The sequence below is a fragment of the Sarcophilus harrisii genome, chromosome 2 (genome assembly GCF_902635505.1).
Source record: "Sarcophilus harrisii chromosome 2, mSarHar1.11, whole genome shotgun sequence".
NCBI lineage: Eukaryota > Metazoa > Chordata > Mammalia > Dasyuromorphia > Dasyuridae > Sarcophilus > Sarcophilus harrisii.
Genome location: NC_045427.1, coordinates 45,634,831 through 45,655,156, shown reverse-complemented (window position 1 = coordinate 45,655,156; position 20,326 = coordinate 45,634,831). Strand labels below are relative to the sequence as shown.

Genomic DNA, 20,326 nt, shown 5'->3' with positions numbered 1-20,326 from the left:
TGGCTCGGCCACGCTAATGGGCTGCGGTTTGTTTAACTGTTCCTCTCCATCCATCCATCCATCCTCTGCCTCCTTCCTCATCCCCTCCTGTGACTGGATGGGGCGGGATCTCGAGGGCTGAGACAGAGTTGGGAAGAAGCTGCGGAGAAGAAAAGGACTGATTAGAAGAACCGCCTCCAAGCAGGAGAAAGGAAGCTTGGGCAGGAGAGTTGCTGGGGAGACACCGGCGCGCCTGAGAGCCCACTGCATCAGTACTAGGCATGGGCATGAATCTGGAAGGGATGGGGGACAGCCTAGGCCCAGCAGTCCTGAGGAAAGGCGCCTCGGTCTATTCCCAGGCCACTGTCTTGGGAGCCCCGACAGTGCCGGCTGTTTGTTCTGTGTAGCTTCGACAGCCCCTGGGAGTTGATTTCCGTGCATAGAGAAGGACCAAAAAGAAAACCCAGCAGAAACTTATTGAGGCAAAGGGGAGTGTAGGGAATGGGAAAGGGAAGCACAGAAATATGACTGAACTTCACCTCCCGATTAGCCCCCAGGAGCTCTCCAGAGTGACCAAAGTGCCCCAAAGGGAGGTTGTGCCTTTTAGGTCTTAGAAAATGAGAGGGGTCTCCAAAGGCTGTCGAGATTTTAGCTGATTGTAGCAAAGCTGGGGAAATAGCTGATTCTTCAGCAGAGTAGGGCAGGGATAGCTCCAGATGTTTGGAATCACTCCTGGCTCATGGAGTGAGGCTTCTTTCCTATTCTTATTCCTCATCATTAAGAAACAGTCTTCCTTCACTAATTGATCTGCACTTCTGTTTAGGTGAGAACTTTCCTGTGAATCGGAGAACTGGTGTTCCCCATCCTCTTTCTGAGCTTAGATGGAGTAAATTTAAGCCTTCCTCAAGGTGGAACTGGCCAAGAGAGTAGTAGGTCACCTTTTCAGAAGGATGTGCTGGCTCCAGGGAGGCCTTTCCCCACCAATATCTACCTGCCATACCCCTGCCTTTGATTTTCTTAATTAAAATGTGTGATGTACTGCTTTCACTACGAAGGGCTGCACCCAGTTTCTGATCTCAACTCTGCCATTAACTGACCTTAGTGAATCAGTATAAGTCTCAGAGACTAGTTTCCTCATCTGTAAAAGGGGAACTTTGAACTGTGTGTGTATATATACACACATGGATGTATGTATGTATGTATAGCTCTTTCCAGTATACGTACAGTTCTTTCCAGTTCTGTTTTCTATAATTCATCTCTTTGTTAAACATCACTCTCCCCTTAAAAAAAGTGAACCCCTTCTGAAGGTTGCCACATTCTGTCCAGATGGGCAGAGGATGATGGAGTTTATCAGTTATCTTGGCTCGAGGGGATCTGGCAATAGCAGAGCTTGCAAGCCTGAATGGCTGAGATGGGAACAAAGGGACCCAAGTAGGATGAACCTTGGTGGGGAGGTTTGGCAGCTGCTCTACTTTGCCTGGTTGGCTGGGAGCCTGTCATGGGAGAAAAGGGCTGATGTGGTGCAGCAGAAAGCTCACTTGTTCAATACTTTGGTTATCACAGAACCTGGGTTTGAATCCCAGTTCTATAGCTTTGGCAAGTCTGTTCCCTCTTGAGGCCTTAATTTATTCCTCTGAAAAAATGTCTAGGTTAGGCTAGATCAGGGATTCTTCATCTGGAATCCATATAACGCCAGCAGGTCTATTTGGACAGCTATCAGAAGGGTCTGTGAATTTGGATGGGAAAAAGGATGTCTTTATTTCAATATAATTATTTCCTTTGTAATCCTATGTATTTTATTTTATTCATTTGTTATCATAAGAAGGTATCAATAGGCTTCACTGAATGTCAAAAAGTCCAGGATGCCAAAAATAACCCCTATTCTTGAGTCAAGATTTATATTGGCAGTGGAGTAAAGGGAACTGAGCTGGGGTTCTTCCAAACTAAAGCCCTGGACCTTCAGGCACCCTTTACTCCACTTGGGTTCCCTGCCACTGGAAGTCAGCATCCTCACTTAGAGTGATTTATTTAGGATTGTAGATAATAGAACCGAAAAGGCCCCTAGAAATAATCAGGATCAATCCTTTCATCTTACAGGTGAAGAAACTGAGGCACAGAAGAAGGGGAAGGGTTTGGGGAAAACTCACTGCATTTGGAAGCAAGATAGTTGGATTAGAATCTTAGCTATCCATGTTTCTGGGTACACTATTCTTTCTTTCTGGATAGTTAAAAATACATCTTTATTTTCACTAATCTCAAATTGAAGTTTATCATTTTCTTCGATTATTTAAAAATTATATATATAAAGAGGAGGGAGAGAGACAGTGACAGAGACAAAGCAAAAGAGGGAGAGAGAGGGATAGAAGAAGGGAGAGAGAGAGATGGAAAGGAAGAGGAAAAGGAAGAGAGAGAGAAACAGATAGAGGGAAGGAAGGAAAGAGGGAGTTGGAGAAAGAGAGAGAGACACACACAGAGACAGAGACAAAGACAGAGATGCAGAGATAGACAAAGACAGAGAGACGGGGGCAGAGGAAGGAAGGAAAGGGAAGAGAGAAGGGGGCAGAAAGAGGGAGGGAAAGAGAGAGAGAAGAGACTATGACAGACAGACAAAAAATTAAGACCCTCCTGGATTAAGTCATCTTTAAGGTTCTGGCTGGTTCTATAGCCTATAATTTATCCATCATCCAAGGGAATTAGTGACATCTAGAGAACTAGATGTAGGTATCTTGTCCGTCAGTAGCCTTCCTGTAGCATCATGCTGCTTAAAGGAAAAATACCTGATATTCAGAGGAAAGATCTAAGACCCCCCTCTCCAGATCTCCCTACTTACGCACTCCAGCCTTTACTGCTCAGAGGAAAGCAAACCTATTGCTATCTCTATATTCTGTGTGGTGGAGAGGATTGTGATGTTGTTGTAGTTTAGTTGTTTCAGTTATTTCTGACTCTTTGTGATCCAATTTGGAGTTTTCTTGGCAAAGATAATGAAGTGATCTGCTGTTTCCTTCTCTAGCTCATTTGACAGATGAGGAAACTGAGGCAAATAAGGTGAAATGACTTGCCAGCATCACAGAGCTAGTGAGTATCTGAACCAGGATTTGAACATGAGTCTTCCCAATTCATAGCCAGGTACTCTTCACTGCAGTGATCATGATGCAATAACCTCAAACCTGCATCAGAAGAATTTGAATTGCCCTTAAAGTTACCAGTCACTTTTTTGCTGAGACTGATTCCTAGTACTTGAACCCTACTCTCACCTCTAGAGGTCAGGAACCCCTAAGCCTGGAATCACTTAGAGGAGGTATAAATTCCACTTTTCCGCTTTCCCTTGCCCAATTCCATCCATCTTGAATTTAAGCAAAGATAATGATCTTCAAGGACAAAAATTTAATTTCAGAAGTAATATACATGAGATTACAGTAATTAAAAATGGTACTAAAGAAATCTACCAGGATCTATTGCAAATTAACTTAGCTTCACATTTAGCTCCATGCAGTCCCTGCCCATATCCAGGCAGTCCAGATCTGCCATAGGCCTTAACTCTGAACTATCTACCTTAGTACAAGGCTGGCCACCTACCTGTCTCTCCCTTTCTATTTCTGTTCAGCTAGAAAATGGGGCAGGAAGGCTGGCTTCCACCCTCTGGGGAAGTGACAAGGAGCGGCCTTCTTTTCACCCTTACTTTTCAAGCTGTAGCACAATAGGTCTAAAGGTGTTTTCTGTATTTCAAGTTCTTGGGAATGCTTGGGGTAAAACCATTTATTCCAGAAGAATCCATTAAGATGAGTCTTCATCTTCCTTTCCTCCCTTTTCCTGTCTCTTTTTCTCTCTTTCCCTTCATCCTTTTCTCCTCCACCTCCTCCCTCTCTCTCTCTCTTTCTCTCATTCTCCCCTATCTCTAAGGAGGGCTTAATGCTCCTGATGCTGGATCTATTTACATCCATGAAAAGGGTTGGACTATAATACAATACAATACAATACAATCATTCTTAGAACTTGGGATAGTTCTCATGGTTAGCATTTCTTGGGACAATATAGGCGTTCTTGGGTCCTATGGGAACATCCGTTGTCTCAAGGTTTTTTTGGGGGGTTATGGCCGCCTGCAGGACACAGAACCAGAGGGGAACAGGCGGATAGTGCTTGTCAGTGCCTTGTGAACATGCAAAGGATAAAAGGACCTAAATTCCTCGGTGAATATCTGGTGCTGGTCCAAGCAATCCATTTTGCCTGAGGGTGATAAATCCTGAGCAAAAGATTATTGTTATACCAAGCTTAGGACACAGCCTGCTTGCTGGGTGTTAGCTTTAGGAAACAGGGTAACTTCAAAATGTTTTGATAATAAATGTATTTTCCACCCCCCTACACACACACACACACACACACACACACACTAAATTCCTTGAAGACAAGAATTGTTGGTTTTTATCTTTGAACTCCCAGGCTAGCAAAAGATGATCAAATGAGATCATAGATTAAATGAGATAATTTGTAAAGCACTTAACAGTGTCTGTCAGTCACACCGTGGGAACTTAATTATTTATGCCATACTGTTCTTAGAAGTGTTGCATAGGAGCAGGTAAGGGATGCAGTGGATAGAGCACCAGACCTGAAGTCAGGAGGACCTGAGTTCAAATTTGGACTCTGACACTTAACATTTCCTAGCCCTGTGAACCTGGGCAAATCACTTAACCCCAATTGTCTCAGCAAAAAAAAAAAAAGTGTTGAATAAATGTAGGACTGAACTGACAAGGGGGATTTAACATGAATTTGGTTTTAGGGATTTTTCTCTCAAGTTATAATTTGCATTATGAGATGCTGAGGCAGGAAGTGTGGACACATGCTTGTTGATTATTATACACACACACAAATATGCAGAATTTAAGGGCAAATATGATAAGGGGAATAAGAGAAATCTAGACAAAGTGCTCTAGGAAGAATTGAGAAAGAGAATCCTTTTTTAGTGATGGTGGAGCCAAAACAGCTTAGTGGTGAGAGTCTGTCTCAGAGATGAGCATATCTGAGGTCCAGTTCATCCCTCACACATATGGGCTGTATGACCCTGGTCAAATCACTGAAGTTTCCAATGTTCTAGTCAAGTCTTCAGAGGTATAAGTTACAGAGAAGATGCCAATTTACATTGGTGGAGGGATCTTCTTAATTTAGGAATATCCTGTACTCGTGAAATCAGGGGTCCAGGACTTAGGTAGGATCGGAATTGGATCTTGAAGAAACCGAAGGGGAGCCAAGAGGCAGAAAGGAGGAGTATGATTCAGCTGGAGATAGAGAATAAGTAATGATCTGTTTGGCTGAAATAGAGATATGCAGGACAGGAATAATGTGAAACAAGGCTGGAGAGGCGAATGGAGACGGAGTTTCTGCACCAGCTTTCTCTTGAAATGTAGGATAAAGACTTTCTATTTATCCTACAAGCAAGAGAGAGCCAGTGAAGGCTGTTGAGCAAGGGAGCAAAATGATTAGATCTTCACATTAGGAGATGTATTTGTCAGTGGTTTAAGAAGTCTAGGGAAGGGAGACTAATACAGCAGTCCAGGACAGAGATGTTCTGGTCCTGTCTCAGCCAGGTTGGGACCCAGGAAGGACAGTCGCTCTTTGAGTGAATTTGGTGTCTTTAAGTCAATCCCTCTCAATTTAGGTTCCTTAGAGTGAACTGTTCAGTTGAAAAAGGCATTCTCTCTTTTTTCCTCTTCAGAATCTCCAGAGTGGATTCTCCTCTGCTTTTTCCTTCCTTTCTCATCTCTCGAACCCTGGATTCCATTTAGGAGCAAATTTATTGGACTTTTTCTTAGAGGCAAACTGTCCAGGGTGGAGATCCCAGGCTAGGGGTTTATCAGCAGTTTCTCCTTCCTGAAAACTATGAAGCTTTAGAGAGTTTTGCATCAGATTGCTTTTTTCCCATGTTTTCCAGAAGGAGCCAAATGAAAGTTGGATGATTTGGGGCCATATCCAGTGCCAAGCTCTAGTGGCTGCTCTGCTAGTGTCTGGAGGTGGGGGTAGAGTTGCTTCCCTTGTAGATACTGCTAGAAATGGCTGCAGCTGAAAGATTTTGGAGCTGAAAGGTCCCTTGAAGGTCAAGGTTAGTACCTTCAGGTGCTAGAGGTTGGCTTGGGTCCAGTCTGTGGTCCTTAAAAGCTTTTGCTTCAGGATCATCCCTACAATGATGTGGTAGAAGAGTCTCTGCTAAGTTCTCTTGCCGACCACTCTGCCTCCAATGGTTTCATCCCACTGGCATTTCTTAAGCCCTGGCCAAGTGCCTGATTGTGTTAGGCTCTAAAAATACAAAGTAAAACAAACAAGTCTCCCACTCTCCTCAAAACTAACCAAACCACAAACAAATCAAAACCCTGAAACAGTCCTTGCCCTCTAAGAGTTTATATTCTAATTCTACCTTATTCTGAGCACGGAAGCTTAGTGCTAGGGCATCATTAGGGAAGGAAGTAGCAGGAAGAGATGAGTGAGAGGTCCCAATTTAATTCCCAGGGCTTGTGCTGAGCTGGGAGCTACCAGAACTGGGAAAGTCTTTCATCTTCTCAGAGAGAGCAGGAGAAGGAAGGATACTGGCCCAGAGGTGGGGGCTGCCGATGGAGAGTTTAATCCTGACTTCTGTTGACTCTAGAGGCTGGGGCTTGGGAGGTGCAGGTTTGGGGAACTCAGAAGTGGGGAGGGAAGGAGGGAAAAAGAGGGATGGGAGCTTTGTTTTACTCCTCACCTATGGAAAGCATTCTCAAATAGAATGACTTCATTTTATCTTCTTAACATCCCTGTGAAATAAACCCAAACCAGCTTAATATTGGGACAAGTTGGGGGGAATTAAAGAATGTTGAGTCTAGTCTGAGTCTTCATGACCTTATTTAGGGTTCCTCTGGCAAAGATACTGTAGTGATTTGCCATTTCCTTCTCTAGCTTATTTTAAAGATGAGAAAACTAAGGCCCATGGGGTTAAGTGACTTGCCCAAGGTCACACAGCTTTTAAGTATCTGAGACCATATTTGAATTCAGGCCCTTCTTACACCAGGGCCAGTGTTGTCTTTACTGAGCTCCGAAGCTGCCCTTTAAATATGTTAGCCAAGCGCAGCTAATACCTACAATAGGTAGTTTTTCTATTACACTTTAAGGTTTGTAAGTCGCTTTAAATGTTTTATCTCATTTGGTCTTCACAGCATTAGAAGTAGGTGGTATGATTATTCTTATTTTACATGTGAAGAAACTGAGGCTGGGAGAGGTTAAATGATTTATACATTTATAATTATGTATAATTATATACAATGTAATACATTATAATTATGCTACATTATTATTATTAATATACAATATTATTATTATTACATTGCAATACATTATAATATAACTATATATAATATAATATATATACATTAAAATATACATTTATATGCCCAGCTTTATACACCGAAAAAGGTGTCCAAGAACTCATGTTCTTCAGACTCCAAAGTTCAACATTCTTCTCATTGTCTAGCTAGTAAATTAAGTATCAGAGTTAGGCTGTGAGAAGCAGAGTATTGTAAAGGGAAAGCCCTTGATTTGGCCAGATTTCTTGGGTTCATCTGGATTCTGGGCCCTGTGACCTTCGATGAGCTCTTTTCTTTGGGTCTTGATTTGTCCATCTGTAAAATGTGTAAAATCTCTAAGGTTCCTTCCCGTTCCAAATCCTATGAGCCATTATTCTTATGAGCCCAGGTATAGTAACTTCTCTCTTCTCTTTATGAGTAGCCCCTGTTGATACTTCTCTTTCCTCCAAATTAGAAGACACTGAATCTGCTCATGTTCCTGCAGAAAAGAAATGAGTGTCAAGGAAGAAAAAAACCTGGTCCAGCCATCAGGAGACCCCTTTGGGGGACTGCCTGCCATTGGAGGAGGGCCTGGGGACTTGCAGGAAAAGGCTGGCCCTGCTCCAATGTGTTCTGCTCCTTCTAGGTGGACAGGACGGAGGTTATCAAGAGCAGCCTGCATCCAGTGTTCTCCAAGGTTTTCACCCTGGACTACTACTTTGAGGAAGTGCAGAAGCTTCGCTTTGAGGCCTACGACATTCATGGACATTGCAGCATTGGGTCCCAGGATGATGACTTCCTGGGAGGCATGGAATGCACTTTGGGACAGGTAGCCACCTCCTGTCCCTAGATTCTGGGAGCAGACTAAGGGTGAAACGGGGTAAGGGGCCACCAGAATCACCAAAGGGATGAGGGGAATATCCCGGCTCCAGCCAAAGGGCAGAGGGATGCTCAAGAGGCAGAAGAGAGCTCCTGTGGAGAGCCAAGTCTCATTACTGTTACCCCAGACATAAAAGTTGTATCTTGTTTTGCCTGGGATGTTGTGGGCGACATGACTGGATTTGAGGGACTCCTTAACTCTTCTTGGCTTGGAAGCCATATCCCCAAGGTTTATGCCTTGACAGCATCTGCAATCTCTGCTTGAAATTTTTCCTTGGGGTTATTAGGCTAGGAAGTGCTTGGGGAAATGTAAAATTCCTGTTTTGGAGAGAGAACTCCTTGAGGTGCTTTATCACCTCTCCACCCCCCATCCTTGAGGGTAAAGCTACAAGTGTGGATGGATCAGCCCTGGGGGTGGTGGATGAAATCAGCCTAAAACAAAGTCTCTACTCAAGAGGCACTTAGAGCCTAATTGGAGAGAGAAGTACAACAGTAAACCCAATAGAATTAGATTCACATGACAGCTGTTTCCAAGAATTTAAAGGACTCTCCTATGGAAGGGGGATTTGATTTGTGCTGCTTTGCTCCAGAAGGGAGCAATGGGAGAGCGGAAATTGTGCAAGGAAGATTTCAGCTGGATTGGTTGGCTTCTTAACCATTGGAGCTGTCCAAAAGCCTATGAGCAGTTTGAGATGGGTTCCCCATCACAAGAGTCTTAGGCAGAGGCCAGATGCTTAGTTGCTTCTCTGGGGGATTCTGTAAGGGGATGTGCATTGGATGACATGACCCAGAAGGCTCTATCCATCTCTGAGATTCTGTGGGATCCTGATATTATAAAATTGTAAGTTATAGAGATAAGAGAATTAGGCAGTAGAGCAGGGTAACCTGGTTTCTCTCCACCAATGGGACTCTTCCTCTTCTCTCTGTAGATTGTGGCCCAAAAGAAGATGACCAGAGCCCTGCTCCTTAAAAATGGCAAGCATGCTGGCAAATCCACTATCACGGTATGGGGACCCTATTCTCTCTTGTCCTTTTTTGCATTTTATTCCTCTACCCCTCACCATCTGCTTCTCCACAAAGGTCCCGAGGTTGAAGCATCCTCTCTGGGAGCTGCCAACTCCATCTATCACCCATCTTTCCTTGAGACCTTCGTTTGGAGACCCAGGAGATTGTACCCAATAGAAACATGACCTTATTTATTATTATTACTATTATTAATTATGCTACTTCAGGAGATGCATTGTGCATAATGGATAGAGCCTCCTCTCAGTTGAGAACTTTGCCTCATTTTTTCCCAGAACAAATTGAAGCCATTCACCGATGATCCCTCTTCTCTCCTCTTTCTCATCTCCCAACACTCAAATGTTTTCTGCCACCTTTTCTTTCATCCTTGTCTCACATAATGGAGTGCTCACCCTTCTTACCAAGGCTAACCCCTCTACTTGTTCAAGAAATCCCATTCCATCCCATCTCCTCCAATACACTGTCCCTTCTGTTATCCTCATTCTGTCACTTACTTTCAATCTATCTCTACTGGCTCATTTCCCATTGCCTATAAACATGCCCAAGTCTCTGCCATCTTGGAAAAACCGACCCTTCTCTACTCAATCAGTTTATTATTTAATTAGTATTCTATATCTCTCCTGCCTTTTGTGGCTGAAGTCCTTGAAAAGGCTGACTACAATAGATAACTATTTTTTTTCCTAAGGGTTTTCAGGACACTACTCTCTCATTGTCTTCTATCTCACTGCTGCTTCTCATTCTCTTTTGCTAGATCCTCATCCAGGTAATGTCCACTAAATGGTGGGTGTCCTACAAGGTTCTGTCTTGATCTCTCCTATATACTCTTCTCTCTCCATATTACTTCTCTTAGTGATCTCACCAGCTTTAATTATTGTCTCTAGGCTGCCAATTCTCATATCTACCTTTTCTGCTCGTTTCTCTGCTGATCTATACAGCTTTGACTGCCTTTCAGATATTTTGAAAAGGATGTCTGGTACACAGCTTAAACAACATCTAGAACCAAATTTAGTTTTTTTTTAAAGCTTTTTATTTTCAAAACATATGCAAGGATAATTTTTCTACATTGACTCTTGCAAAACCTTGTGCTGCAAATTTTCCTCCCTTTCCCCTCACCCTCTCCTCTAGATGGCAAGAAATATATCATACATGTTAAAATATATGTTGAATCCAATATGTATAAACATATTTATGCAATTCTCTTGCTGCACAAGAAAAATCAGATCAAAAATGAAAGAAAATGAGTAAGAAAACAAAATGCTAGCAAACAACAAGAGTGAGAATGTTATGTTGTGATCCACACTTAGTAGAAACAAATTTGTAATCTTTCCCTTTAAACTTTCCCCTTTCCCCCCACCTTCCCTATTACTGTAGAAGGCAACACCATCTTCCCAGACCTTCCTGCTCATAATCTGGATGTCTTCTTTGATTCCTCAATATTTTTCACCTTGCCCCCCATCCCATTCAGTTTGTTGCCAAGCACTCTACAACATCCCTCTTCTCCATAACTCTAATGCACACCTTTATCCCCTCATTTCTAGACTATTTCAATTGCCTTTTGGTGAATCTAATTGTCTGCTTCAAGTCTCTTTCCACTCCAATCCATCCTATATTCAGCCACCAAAGTGATTTTTCCTAAGTTAAGGTCCAACTATGTCACCCTGGTGATAGACATTCAGCTTAGTGAGATGTACCCAAAGCCTTTGAGACAGCAGATCATCTTCATTCTGAGATGAGGCAACTGAATAAGATCTAACATCATTGGAATGTGATTCATTAATAATTAATAACCATCATGAGGACAACCCCTTGCATTAATAATAATCACATTTATATAAAGCTTTAAGGATTACAAAGCACTTTAAATACATTACCTCATTTGATCCTCACAACCACTGAGCTAGGTGCCACAGTGAAAAAAATGGGAGTTTAGAATTGCTTGACTTTCCCATGATCACATGGCTCAAAAATGTTAAAGGGGAATCTCCAAATCCAGGCTCTCTCCACTTGTTCTTGATGCATATTTGCATAGTTAATTATACTCTACAATGCATTTTTAAAGAAACATTCTCATTTGACTCTTACAATATTCTTCAAATTAAACAGAGTAGGCATTGTGATCTCCATTTTACATATGATAAAAATAGGGTCAGAGAGGTGAAGAAAATTCCCTATAATCATATAGCTACTTATTAACAGAGCTGGTCTGACTCCCAGTGAACAGTATTCCCTCTACCACCCTAGCCAGTGTCTGGAGGCTTCTCCCAATAATGTACCATTTACTTGCTTTTTTATGATTGTGGGACCCAGTTGGCTTGGCTGAGCTTTGTGGAAAATCTACCCCTATAGTTCTCTAAAGGCAAATCCATAAAAATAGGGAAAATCAATAAGAAGATCTGGAATTTCTCTTTTAGCACAGAGCCTTATGATCTAGAACATTCTCATCCTCCCCAGGTGATAGCAGAGGAAATCTCTGGGAATAATGGTTATGTGGAACTCTCCTTCCGGGCCAAGAAACTTGATGACAAGGTAAGTGAAAAGGAGCAGAAATTCCTTCAGGGCTGGCTCTCAAGGAGCTCCTGAAGCACTAAGAGTTCAGTCATAGGTCCCTATCAAAAGTTAACTGCTTTAAATTTTTTTTCCCTAAGCTGCTGCTTTTTAATTTAATTTTCTTTTAAGCTACCAGTTTTAAAAACAGAGAACCTAGTGTTATTCTTTTCAGTTTTTCTAAATTGAAGCCCATAAAGATTAAATGAATTGTCTCCTGAATATTTCCACTGCAACATCTCCTCCCAAAACTGGGGAATTAACTGTATCTTTCTTTTGCTATTATCAGGATCTCTTTAGTAAATCAGATCCTTTCCTGGAGATCTACCGGATCAATGATGATCAGAGTGAGCAGCTGGTATACAGGACAGAGGTGAGCTGTATGGAATCATTGTCTATAATAATGATGATGAAATATTTGGGGGACACTTGGGGTAGAGGAAATATATGGCCACAGATACCAGATACATGTAATTTTATTTCCCTGGATTATGAACATGTCAACTCATGGATGAGGGATGCAAATATCAATGAAGCTTGTAAAGGTGGTTGGGGTCTAAATATTTATAAGGTGCCTACTAAGTGTCAAATACTATGATAAGTACTTTTAACAAATATTACTCATTTAATCACCACAATCCTTTGAAGTAGGAGCTATTATTTGGCAGTTGAGGAAACTGAGGCAAACAGATTTGCCCAAGTTCATACAGCTAGTATCTAAGGGCCAGTGCTGGGTCACTGGTTGCCTCTTGGGGAATGAGGATTGAAAAGAGGGCTGGAGTAGCTGCCAATAATTTTTTTTTTTTGTGAGAAGAAAACACTCTGAGCTTACCAGAAGAAACAATAGTCCATAATTATATTGTTCATTGCATATACAGAGCATAAAGGTTTACAAAGGCATTGTTTCCTTCCAACAATCTTGCTGAGATAGGATCAGTGCAAATAGCATTATTTTCTACTTTATAGAGCAGCTGCAGAGAGGCTAGGTGATTGGTCATCTAGAATCTCCATGGTCATCCATTCAAATGTCCAACTAAAACAGGAATTTCTTCAAGCAGAAATATTGGCTTACAAGTGGCCAAATTGCTTCTGTGGAGAGACTTCCAGTGATGAGGAATTCATTTCATCATGAGGCAGCCCATTGGACTGTTCTAATTGTTGGGAAGTTTTCTTAACATCACATTTAAACATAAGGTTTTTAGTTCTACTGGAAAGTGTAGCCATGAGGTAGTAGATGGTACCAGAAAGACTTGGATTCAAGTTTCCCTTCTGACACACATTGGATATGATAGTCTGGGCAAGTCACTTAACCTCTAAGCATTCTTGGTACTTCTTTAAAGCTATATATTGCCAAGCAAGTGCTGATCTGTATTGGTAAGAAGGCTCCTGATCTAGGAATTCCTTGGATCAGTGAAATCACAAGCTCATTCCCCAAATAATTCCCCTCTAATTGTGTTATATGTAGTACCAGAAAATAGGAAATAATCTAGAAAAGTGGGGAATGGCCACGAATGGTACCCAGATGCAGTGCAATCCCTTAAGGAGAGTGGATTTTAAGGCTGGAAGGCATCAAAGAGACAATCCAGTTCAACCTCCTTAGGGTACGAAGGAGGAAACTGGCACCCAGTTTCAACAAAAAGAATACAAATCATATATAGAGTAATGCAAAGCAAAGTAGGAAAACTTTATACACACTGACTAAAACTATGTTGTCTATTGTATGTGTGCATATGGGTCCTCCATTCACATGAAAGCACAATTCTAATTGTTGAGAATTTTTTTTTTTTACATCACATTTAAACATAATGTTTATAATTCTACTGGAGAATGCAACCATGAGATAGTAGATGGTACCAGAAAGACTTGGATTGGTGTCCCAAAAATCTTAGGGCAGTTTTAAGCTTGAATAACTTAAAAATAACAAGTAGCTCAAGTTAATTAAGATTTTGGGGATAACATGTGTTTATATGTATGTGTGTGTGTGTGTGTGTGTGTGTGTGTGTGTTCAGGGCCGGCTAATAGCACAGTATATAGAGTCAGAAAGATTCATCTTCCTGAGTTTGAGCGTGGCCTCAGACACTTTTAAACTGTATGAAAGTGAGCATATCATTTACCTTGTTTGCCTCAGTTTCCTCATCTGTCAAATGAGCTGGAGAAGGAAATGTCAAACCATCCAGTATCTTTGCCAAAGAAAACTCCAAAGAGCTGGATGTTACTGAAATAATGGAACAAAAAAATGCATCTGTACGCATATGAATATGCAAGTCTACACACAGTACTTAGTACTTAGCATAGTTTCAGGCACATAGTAGGTGCTTAACAAATGTTTCTTGACTTGACATCCACATTCACACAATTTGAACCTGCACATTATAGTAATTATGGCACAGGATGGTACTATATAATGCAAAAAGAGATTCTTAGTGTTAATGATTGATAAGATGAAATTGATATAAGTATATATTTTTATTATAAATTGATTATATATACACACAAAAGGAAATGATGATATACTCACTCTATTAGATTATAAAATGAAGCAACAATTTTTTTTAAAAGTAATATGGGTTTTATTTATTTATTTATTTTTTAAGTTTCCAGGATGCCTTTTATTTTTACAAATTTTCCCTTCATGTAACCTCTGCCCATTGAACCAGACTTTGTGACCAAAAAAAACCCCAAAAAACAAACAAAAAAAAAACCTTTAAGCAACATTGATAGTCACTGTATCTGACATAGACTTCATATCTGTGGTCCCTCACTTCCCTGAGGGGAGGACCATATATTTCATCTTCTATTCTCTTGGATTAAGATTGATCATTATAATTAGTTTGGATCCAATTGCCTTTTTATGCTGTTTTGGTTTATGTTATTTCTAGTATGTGTATTGTTCTCCTGATTCTATTTGCTAAACTCTAAGAGTTAAATTGATAAGACATAGATTTAGTGTCAATGAAGTGAAATGGTTTGTACTGCTTTAATTCACAGTGTCACTCACAGGAAATCACTTCCTTTTTTTGCCCAGGCATTTGCTTGGGTTTGGGATCAGAATTTATCCCTTAACCACAGGTGGGATGAAAGAAAAGTCCAGAGAAAGGCAAAGAGGTAGGTCTAGGAGCAAGGTCAAGGTCTGGGAGCCAAGAGAGGAGGAGGGGCCAATCTTAGTACGGGACACTGAGGACTTGGTGCTCAGATAGCAGAACCTGTATTTTATCCTCCATCCTTTGGACTTGAAATCCAGAACTGAAAAGTGATCTTCTAGCACTCACTGAAAATCTCCAGTAATGTGGGGCCTGATCCAACTCCTTGTATCAGCTGTTATTGTCAAGAAGATCTTTGTTTTTGTTATTGTTGAGAAAATTCATTTCCCTGCCCCCTTTTTTGCAGAAGTGTACCTAGGGGTATTCTGGGATTGAAACATAGTTTATGCCGAGACACGTGATGTGTTCATTGTTTTTGTTTTTTACTAATTTCTTTCTCTTTAAAAAGAGACGGGGGATGGCTTGATGTGTAGGGTAGGGATATGTTTGGAAATGAAGGTGATATGAAAACAAAAGCTATCAAAAATATTAACATTTCCCCCTTCTCTTCCTTTTCCTTTTGTCAAGGTTGGGATTAATATCCTGGTTCTGGTACATATTAGTTCTATGATCTTAGACAAGTAACTTCCCTCTCTGGGTCTCTTTTTGTTCTTCTGCCAAAAAGATTAGAGTAGATAATCTAGGAAGCCCTGTAGTACTCTGAGTACAAGATGAAGCTGAAGCCTTAGGACTCAACTCTAGTGGAAAGACTAGGGTTATTCCCAGAAGAGATTCCTCTCCTCTGTTGGATACAGATGTTATGTTCCAGGGATGGGGGTAGGAACCTTGATGAGGTCAAAGAGAAAAGTAATTCAGTAACTGGTCTTACCTGAAGATGAATGTGTCAGTACCATTGATCAGGCTCTGCAAACTTTGATTATCTGTTTGGTTTCCACAGGTTGTGAAGAATAACCTGAATCCCGTGTGGGAGACATTCAAAGTTTCTCTGAACTCACTTTGTAGCTGTGAAGAGAAGAGGCCTCTTAAGGTACTAAGGCTTGGGATCTGAGGAATGGGGCTGGTAAAGAGTCCCTCTTCCCTCTTGGGAAGGGATCTGGGAGAAGGAATTCATCTCCCCTCTTGCCCCAGCCTCTATTGAGTTTGGGGATTGGAATTTAGCCCTTAACCACAGGTAGGATGGGAGAAAAATCCCAAGTGGTGAAGGGAGAAGATCTTGGTCTAGGAGCAAGGTTATGGCCAAGAGTGGGATAGGGGTCGGGTTTGGGGGTTTGGGGGTGTGGACCAGGGAATGATAATAGGAATTATATACCTTCAAACCTTGTGAGGTAGGTAGCACAGAATGAATAGTTCTGGCTCTGGTTAAGGGATAGGTTGGGATCAGCGAGAACTTGATGTTAAGAAGAAAGATGAAAAGGGAGGAAATGGATGGGCAGGCCACATAGTGCAAGAACTGATTTGGTTCTCCTAGGATGCCCTTGGGCAGGCTGGGCTAAAGTTTGCTTTTGTTTTGTGCCAGTGTCTGGTTTGGGACTACGATTCTAGAGGGAAACATGACTTCATTGGCGAGTTCTCCACCACTTTTGAGGAAATGCAGAAGGCGCTTGAAGAGGATAAGGTACATGGGATGAGGTGGACCTAGAGCAAGAAGTCTATGGTTAAGAGCTGAAGGGCTGGCCCATGAGTGTACTGGCATCGGGACAACTGTCATCAGGAGTGAGCCAGATGGAACAGGGCTGGCCCCTCTTCCCTTTGTCATCTCCACATATGGGCAACACCAGGGAGCAAGGGAATGTGCTGTCTTCTCTCTCCATCCCCAAACTATATAGTTGGAGTACTTGGGTTCAAAGTGAAACAGGATTTTGCTATGTTCCATGGTTCTTCACACTTCTCCTTGATCAGTTTGTATTTAGGTAGTGAAGATAGTCATGAATGTAGGGGAGAGAGAAGGGAAAACTATGAGTGAGGGGTTGCAATAGGGTTGGAAGTTGGAGAGTTTGGACTGATGATAGAATAATGGATGGTTCCCCAAAAGGGGTCACAAAGAGTTGCACATGACTGAAAAATAACTTAGAGAGACAAAAAAGATGTGAGCAATTGGAAAAGAAATGTTCCACACGCTATAATTCCCCCCCCCCCCCAATCTCCAGGTGTTTCCTAGTTTAAGCTAATTTATAAAAATAATAGCATAGAAGATAGAGGAGGTGGGATGCTCAGCTGGGCAGTAAGGACACCTGAGTTTTATTGCTAGCTCACCATCTGATGCCATTGGGAATCTGTCTTTGCTATTCCTTTACATAAGGGAGAATCAAAGAGCGATCCAAGGTATCCTATTGGGGAAAGACCTCAAAAATGGTGGGATCTAAAAAAATCCAAGACTGTGCTGTTGTTTCCATACCTGACTGCATGAGAGTTCAATGCACTGTGTCTAAAGGAGGAGGTTTACATGAGAATTAGGATTCTTGGTGCATGTGGGTGGCCATGGCAAAGCTTCCAAATTGCACGGGCACCATCCCCCTGAGAAAGTGTATCTTATCTTAGAGAGTCCAGGAAAGCCATATGCATGGGATAGAAACATTGTGTGCAAGGGATACACTGTATTTGTTAGTGAGAGCTAAGATTCTCTGCATGGAACTTGTTAAATAAGTAATTTTGTTTCCACTTTACAGAAATCCAAATAGTTGCAAAACCAGATTTATACCAAAAGATAAATTAGGGGGTCATATTTACTTTACAAGATTATCATTACTTTTACAGGGAAATTATCCTTTATATCTTCTCTGATATGTGAGTGATTTATTTTGTAATAATTTGATTTCAAACTTTTTCCAGGTCACATTGTATAAAGAGAGACACGTGCATATTTGCATATTGTAGAAAGTGCTTCCTCCTTATTATGTCCTCCATTCATTCAATAGGCCTTTATTAAACACCTACTTTGTACCAGAGGATAGTTAGGCAAAGATAAAAATGAAATACTCCCTTCCCTCAAGGAGCTCATACTCTAAGATGAAAAATAAACCTACCTCATTAGGTTTCCCACATGAAATACTCTAATAGTTTGTACCCTTAATACAGTTTATTATTATATGTGTATGGATTAGAAAGTGTATGATTTATATTGTCTGGGTAATCTAGGGTCTGTTGCACAGGTATCTGTATTATAGACACCAGATCTTTGTCCTGTGTTCCTTACCCTTAGGTTCAATGGGACTGTGTGAACCCCAAGTACAAAGCAAAGAAACGGAACTATAAGAACTCAGGGGTGGTCATCCTGTCAGATCTGAAGGTGAGGCTAGAAGAGATCCACAATTCTGTTTTTCTTTTTTAAAATATCACTTGTTATTTTTTTAAACATTCATTTATTAAAAAAATTTGAGTTCCAAATTTTCTTCCTATCTCCATTCCTTCCCTTATCCATCGAGAAGGTAAACAACATAATATTAATTACACACATGAAGTCATACAAGACATATTTCCATAAAATTTGCAAAAAAGCAAGAAAAATGAAGAAAATGAGAAAATTATTCTTCAGTTTACCCTCAGAGTTCATCAGTTTCCTCATTAGAAGTAAATAACATTTTCATCTTAAGTATGTTGGACTTATCTTAAATCATTTTATTAATCAGAGAAGCTAAGTCTTTCACAGCTGATCATTGTTGCAATATTGTTACTGTGTACAGTGTTTCTTCTAGTTCAGCTTACTTCACTTTGTATTAGTTCATATAAATCTTCCTAGTTTTTTCTGAAACCATCCTGCTCATCATTTCTTTCTAGCTAAATAGTATTTCATTACAATATACCACATTTATTTAGCCATTCTTCAATTGGATGGGCATCCCCCTCAATTTTCCCTTCTTTGCCAACACACACACACACACACACACACACACACACACACACACACACACAGCTGTTATAAATATTTTTTGTTTATATAGACTCTTTTTCTTTTCTTTTTATTTCTTTGAGATAGACCTAGTAGTAGTATTTGCTGTGTCAAAGAGCATATACAGTTTTCTAGCCCTTTGGACAGAGTTCCAACTTGTTCTCTAGAATGTTTGGACCAGTTTACAGGTCCAATAGTGTATTAGTATCCCTATTTTTCTATATTCCCTCTAGCATGTCACTTTCCTTTTCTGTCATGTTAGTCAATCTGATAGGTCTAAAGTGGTACCCCAGAGTTGTTTTAACACTTGTGTTTTTCTGAGGTCAGGAACTGAGGCATCCTGTATGTGACCTTCTCTTCTTTTATATGAATTGGCTGCTCAACACCCTCTATGGGGGGAAGTGGATAATAACCCTCCGGTTACTCCCTTCCTTTTTCTTGAATCTTGGTAGTTTTAATGGAGGAGAGGAAGACATGTCCTACTCCATCTTCAGACGTCAGGCTCTGCCTGAATTTTGCTGAGATGGGCTAGGATAGGTCCAATGTCAGAAAGTCTTCCCAGTTTTAGAATCATTGATCCTCTGAACTCCTCACCAGCTTATTCATGAATCATGGAGTGGCAGTGGACACCCTAGGGGCAAGAGATGGGAGGACTGTGGATTTATAGGGAATTTGGGAGTGAGGGTTGCAGATGCACAGGTATTTAGATGGATTGATGGTTAGATATGGGCAAATGAAAGAAGAGAAATTCTGTCTTTTCCCCATTTTCTGGTTGTTTGCCAGCCTGAAACATTTCATTTTTTCCTTTTTGATTTATGTATCCCCTTTCCTTTTGGCCACTTCTCTCCTCCCTGTGTCTCAGAGGTCCCCCTCTGGAGTCCGAGGTCTGGTGGTTGGAGGAGGGAGGTGAGTGCAAGGGGAAGTGCCCAGTAAAGCCATCAATGAGCCCCATTAATGCTGTTTGTTTGGAAGATTCACAGGGTCTACTCCTTCCTGGATTACATTATGGGTGGATGCCAGATTCACTTCACTGTAAGTAACACTTTCTTTGTCACCTCCTCGGTGATGCTGGGAATGCTGCCAAGAGCAGAGCCGCCTACTATATTGTGCTGGAAACAGCTTGAAAGGGAATCTCAGGGCTAGGCTGAGGGAGGCAGGCACTTCCTGGGCAGGACCTTGGGGGTCAGCAGGGGCAGTGAGAACCTCTGTGCTGGCTCTCCATTTGGGAAGTAAACTCCTTTGTAAATGATCTCTGGCCAGGATAATTTCCTACCATCATCCAGCAGATTTCTGGGCTTCTTCCCTCCTCTGCCCAGAGGGTGTACTCAGGGAAGGTAAACTAATTTTAACATTAGTTCAAGCAAAACATAATGTGGAGATTAGCCCAAGTAAAACATAATGTGGAGATGAGTGTGCTGTGAAGGTCAAGCCATATATTAAGCTTGGGGGTATTCAAAAAATGATAGACTTTGGGATTATCCATAGCTAGGTGCACAACATTACCCAAAATAACAGAGGGGACTTTTAATGTTGTTTAATTGGGGGCATGGTCCTCTTGAGGCAGCAGGATGTAGTGTAATGCTTCTTAAATTGTGAGTCCCGATTCCATATGGGATTGTGTAACAGAATGGGGGGGGGTCGTGAAATGATGTAAAGTACATGTTTTATTTGTA

The 20,326-nt window shown here is 41.2% G+C and overlaps 1 protein-coding gene across 1 annotated transcript in view; it reads left to right on the top strand.

The window, feature by feature from the left end:
• CPNE7 (copine 7) overlaps positions 1-20,326 on the top strand; it is a 37,442-nt gene that overhangs the window by 3,657 nt on the left and 13,459 nt on the right. The window contains exons 2-9 of the mRNA XM_031950118.1: positions 7,927-8,109; positions 9,089-9,163; positions 11,634-11,708; positions 12,016-12,099; positions 15,705-15,794; positions 16,284-16,382; positions 17,967-18,053; positions 19,626-19,685. Coding sequence (XP_031805978.1) covers positions 7,927-8,109; positions 9,089-9,163; positions 11,634-11,708; positions 12,016-12,099; positions 15,705-15,794; positions 16,284-16,382; positions 17,967-18,053; positions 19,626-19,685 — 753 coding nt within the window. The remainder of the gene's footprint in view (positions 1-7,926; positions 8,110-9,088; positions 9,164-11,633; positions 11,709-12,015; positions 12,100-15,704; positions 15,795-16,283; positions 16,383-17,966; positions 18,054-19,625; positions 19,686-20,326) is intronic.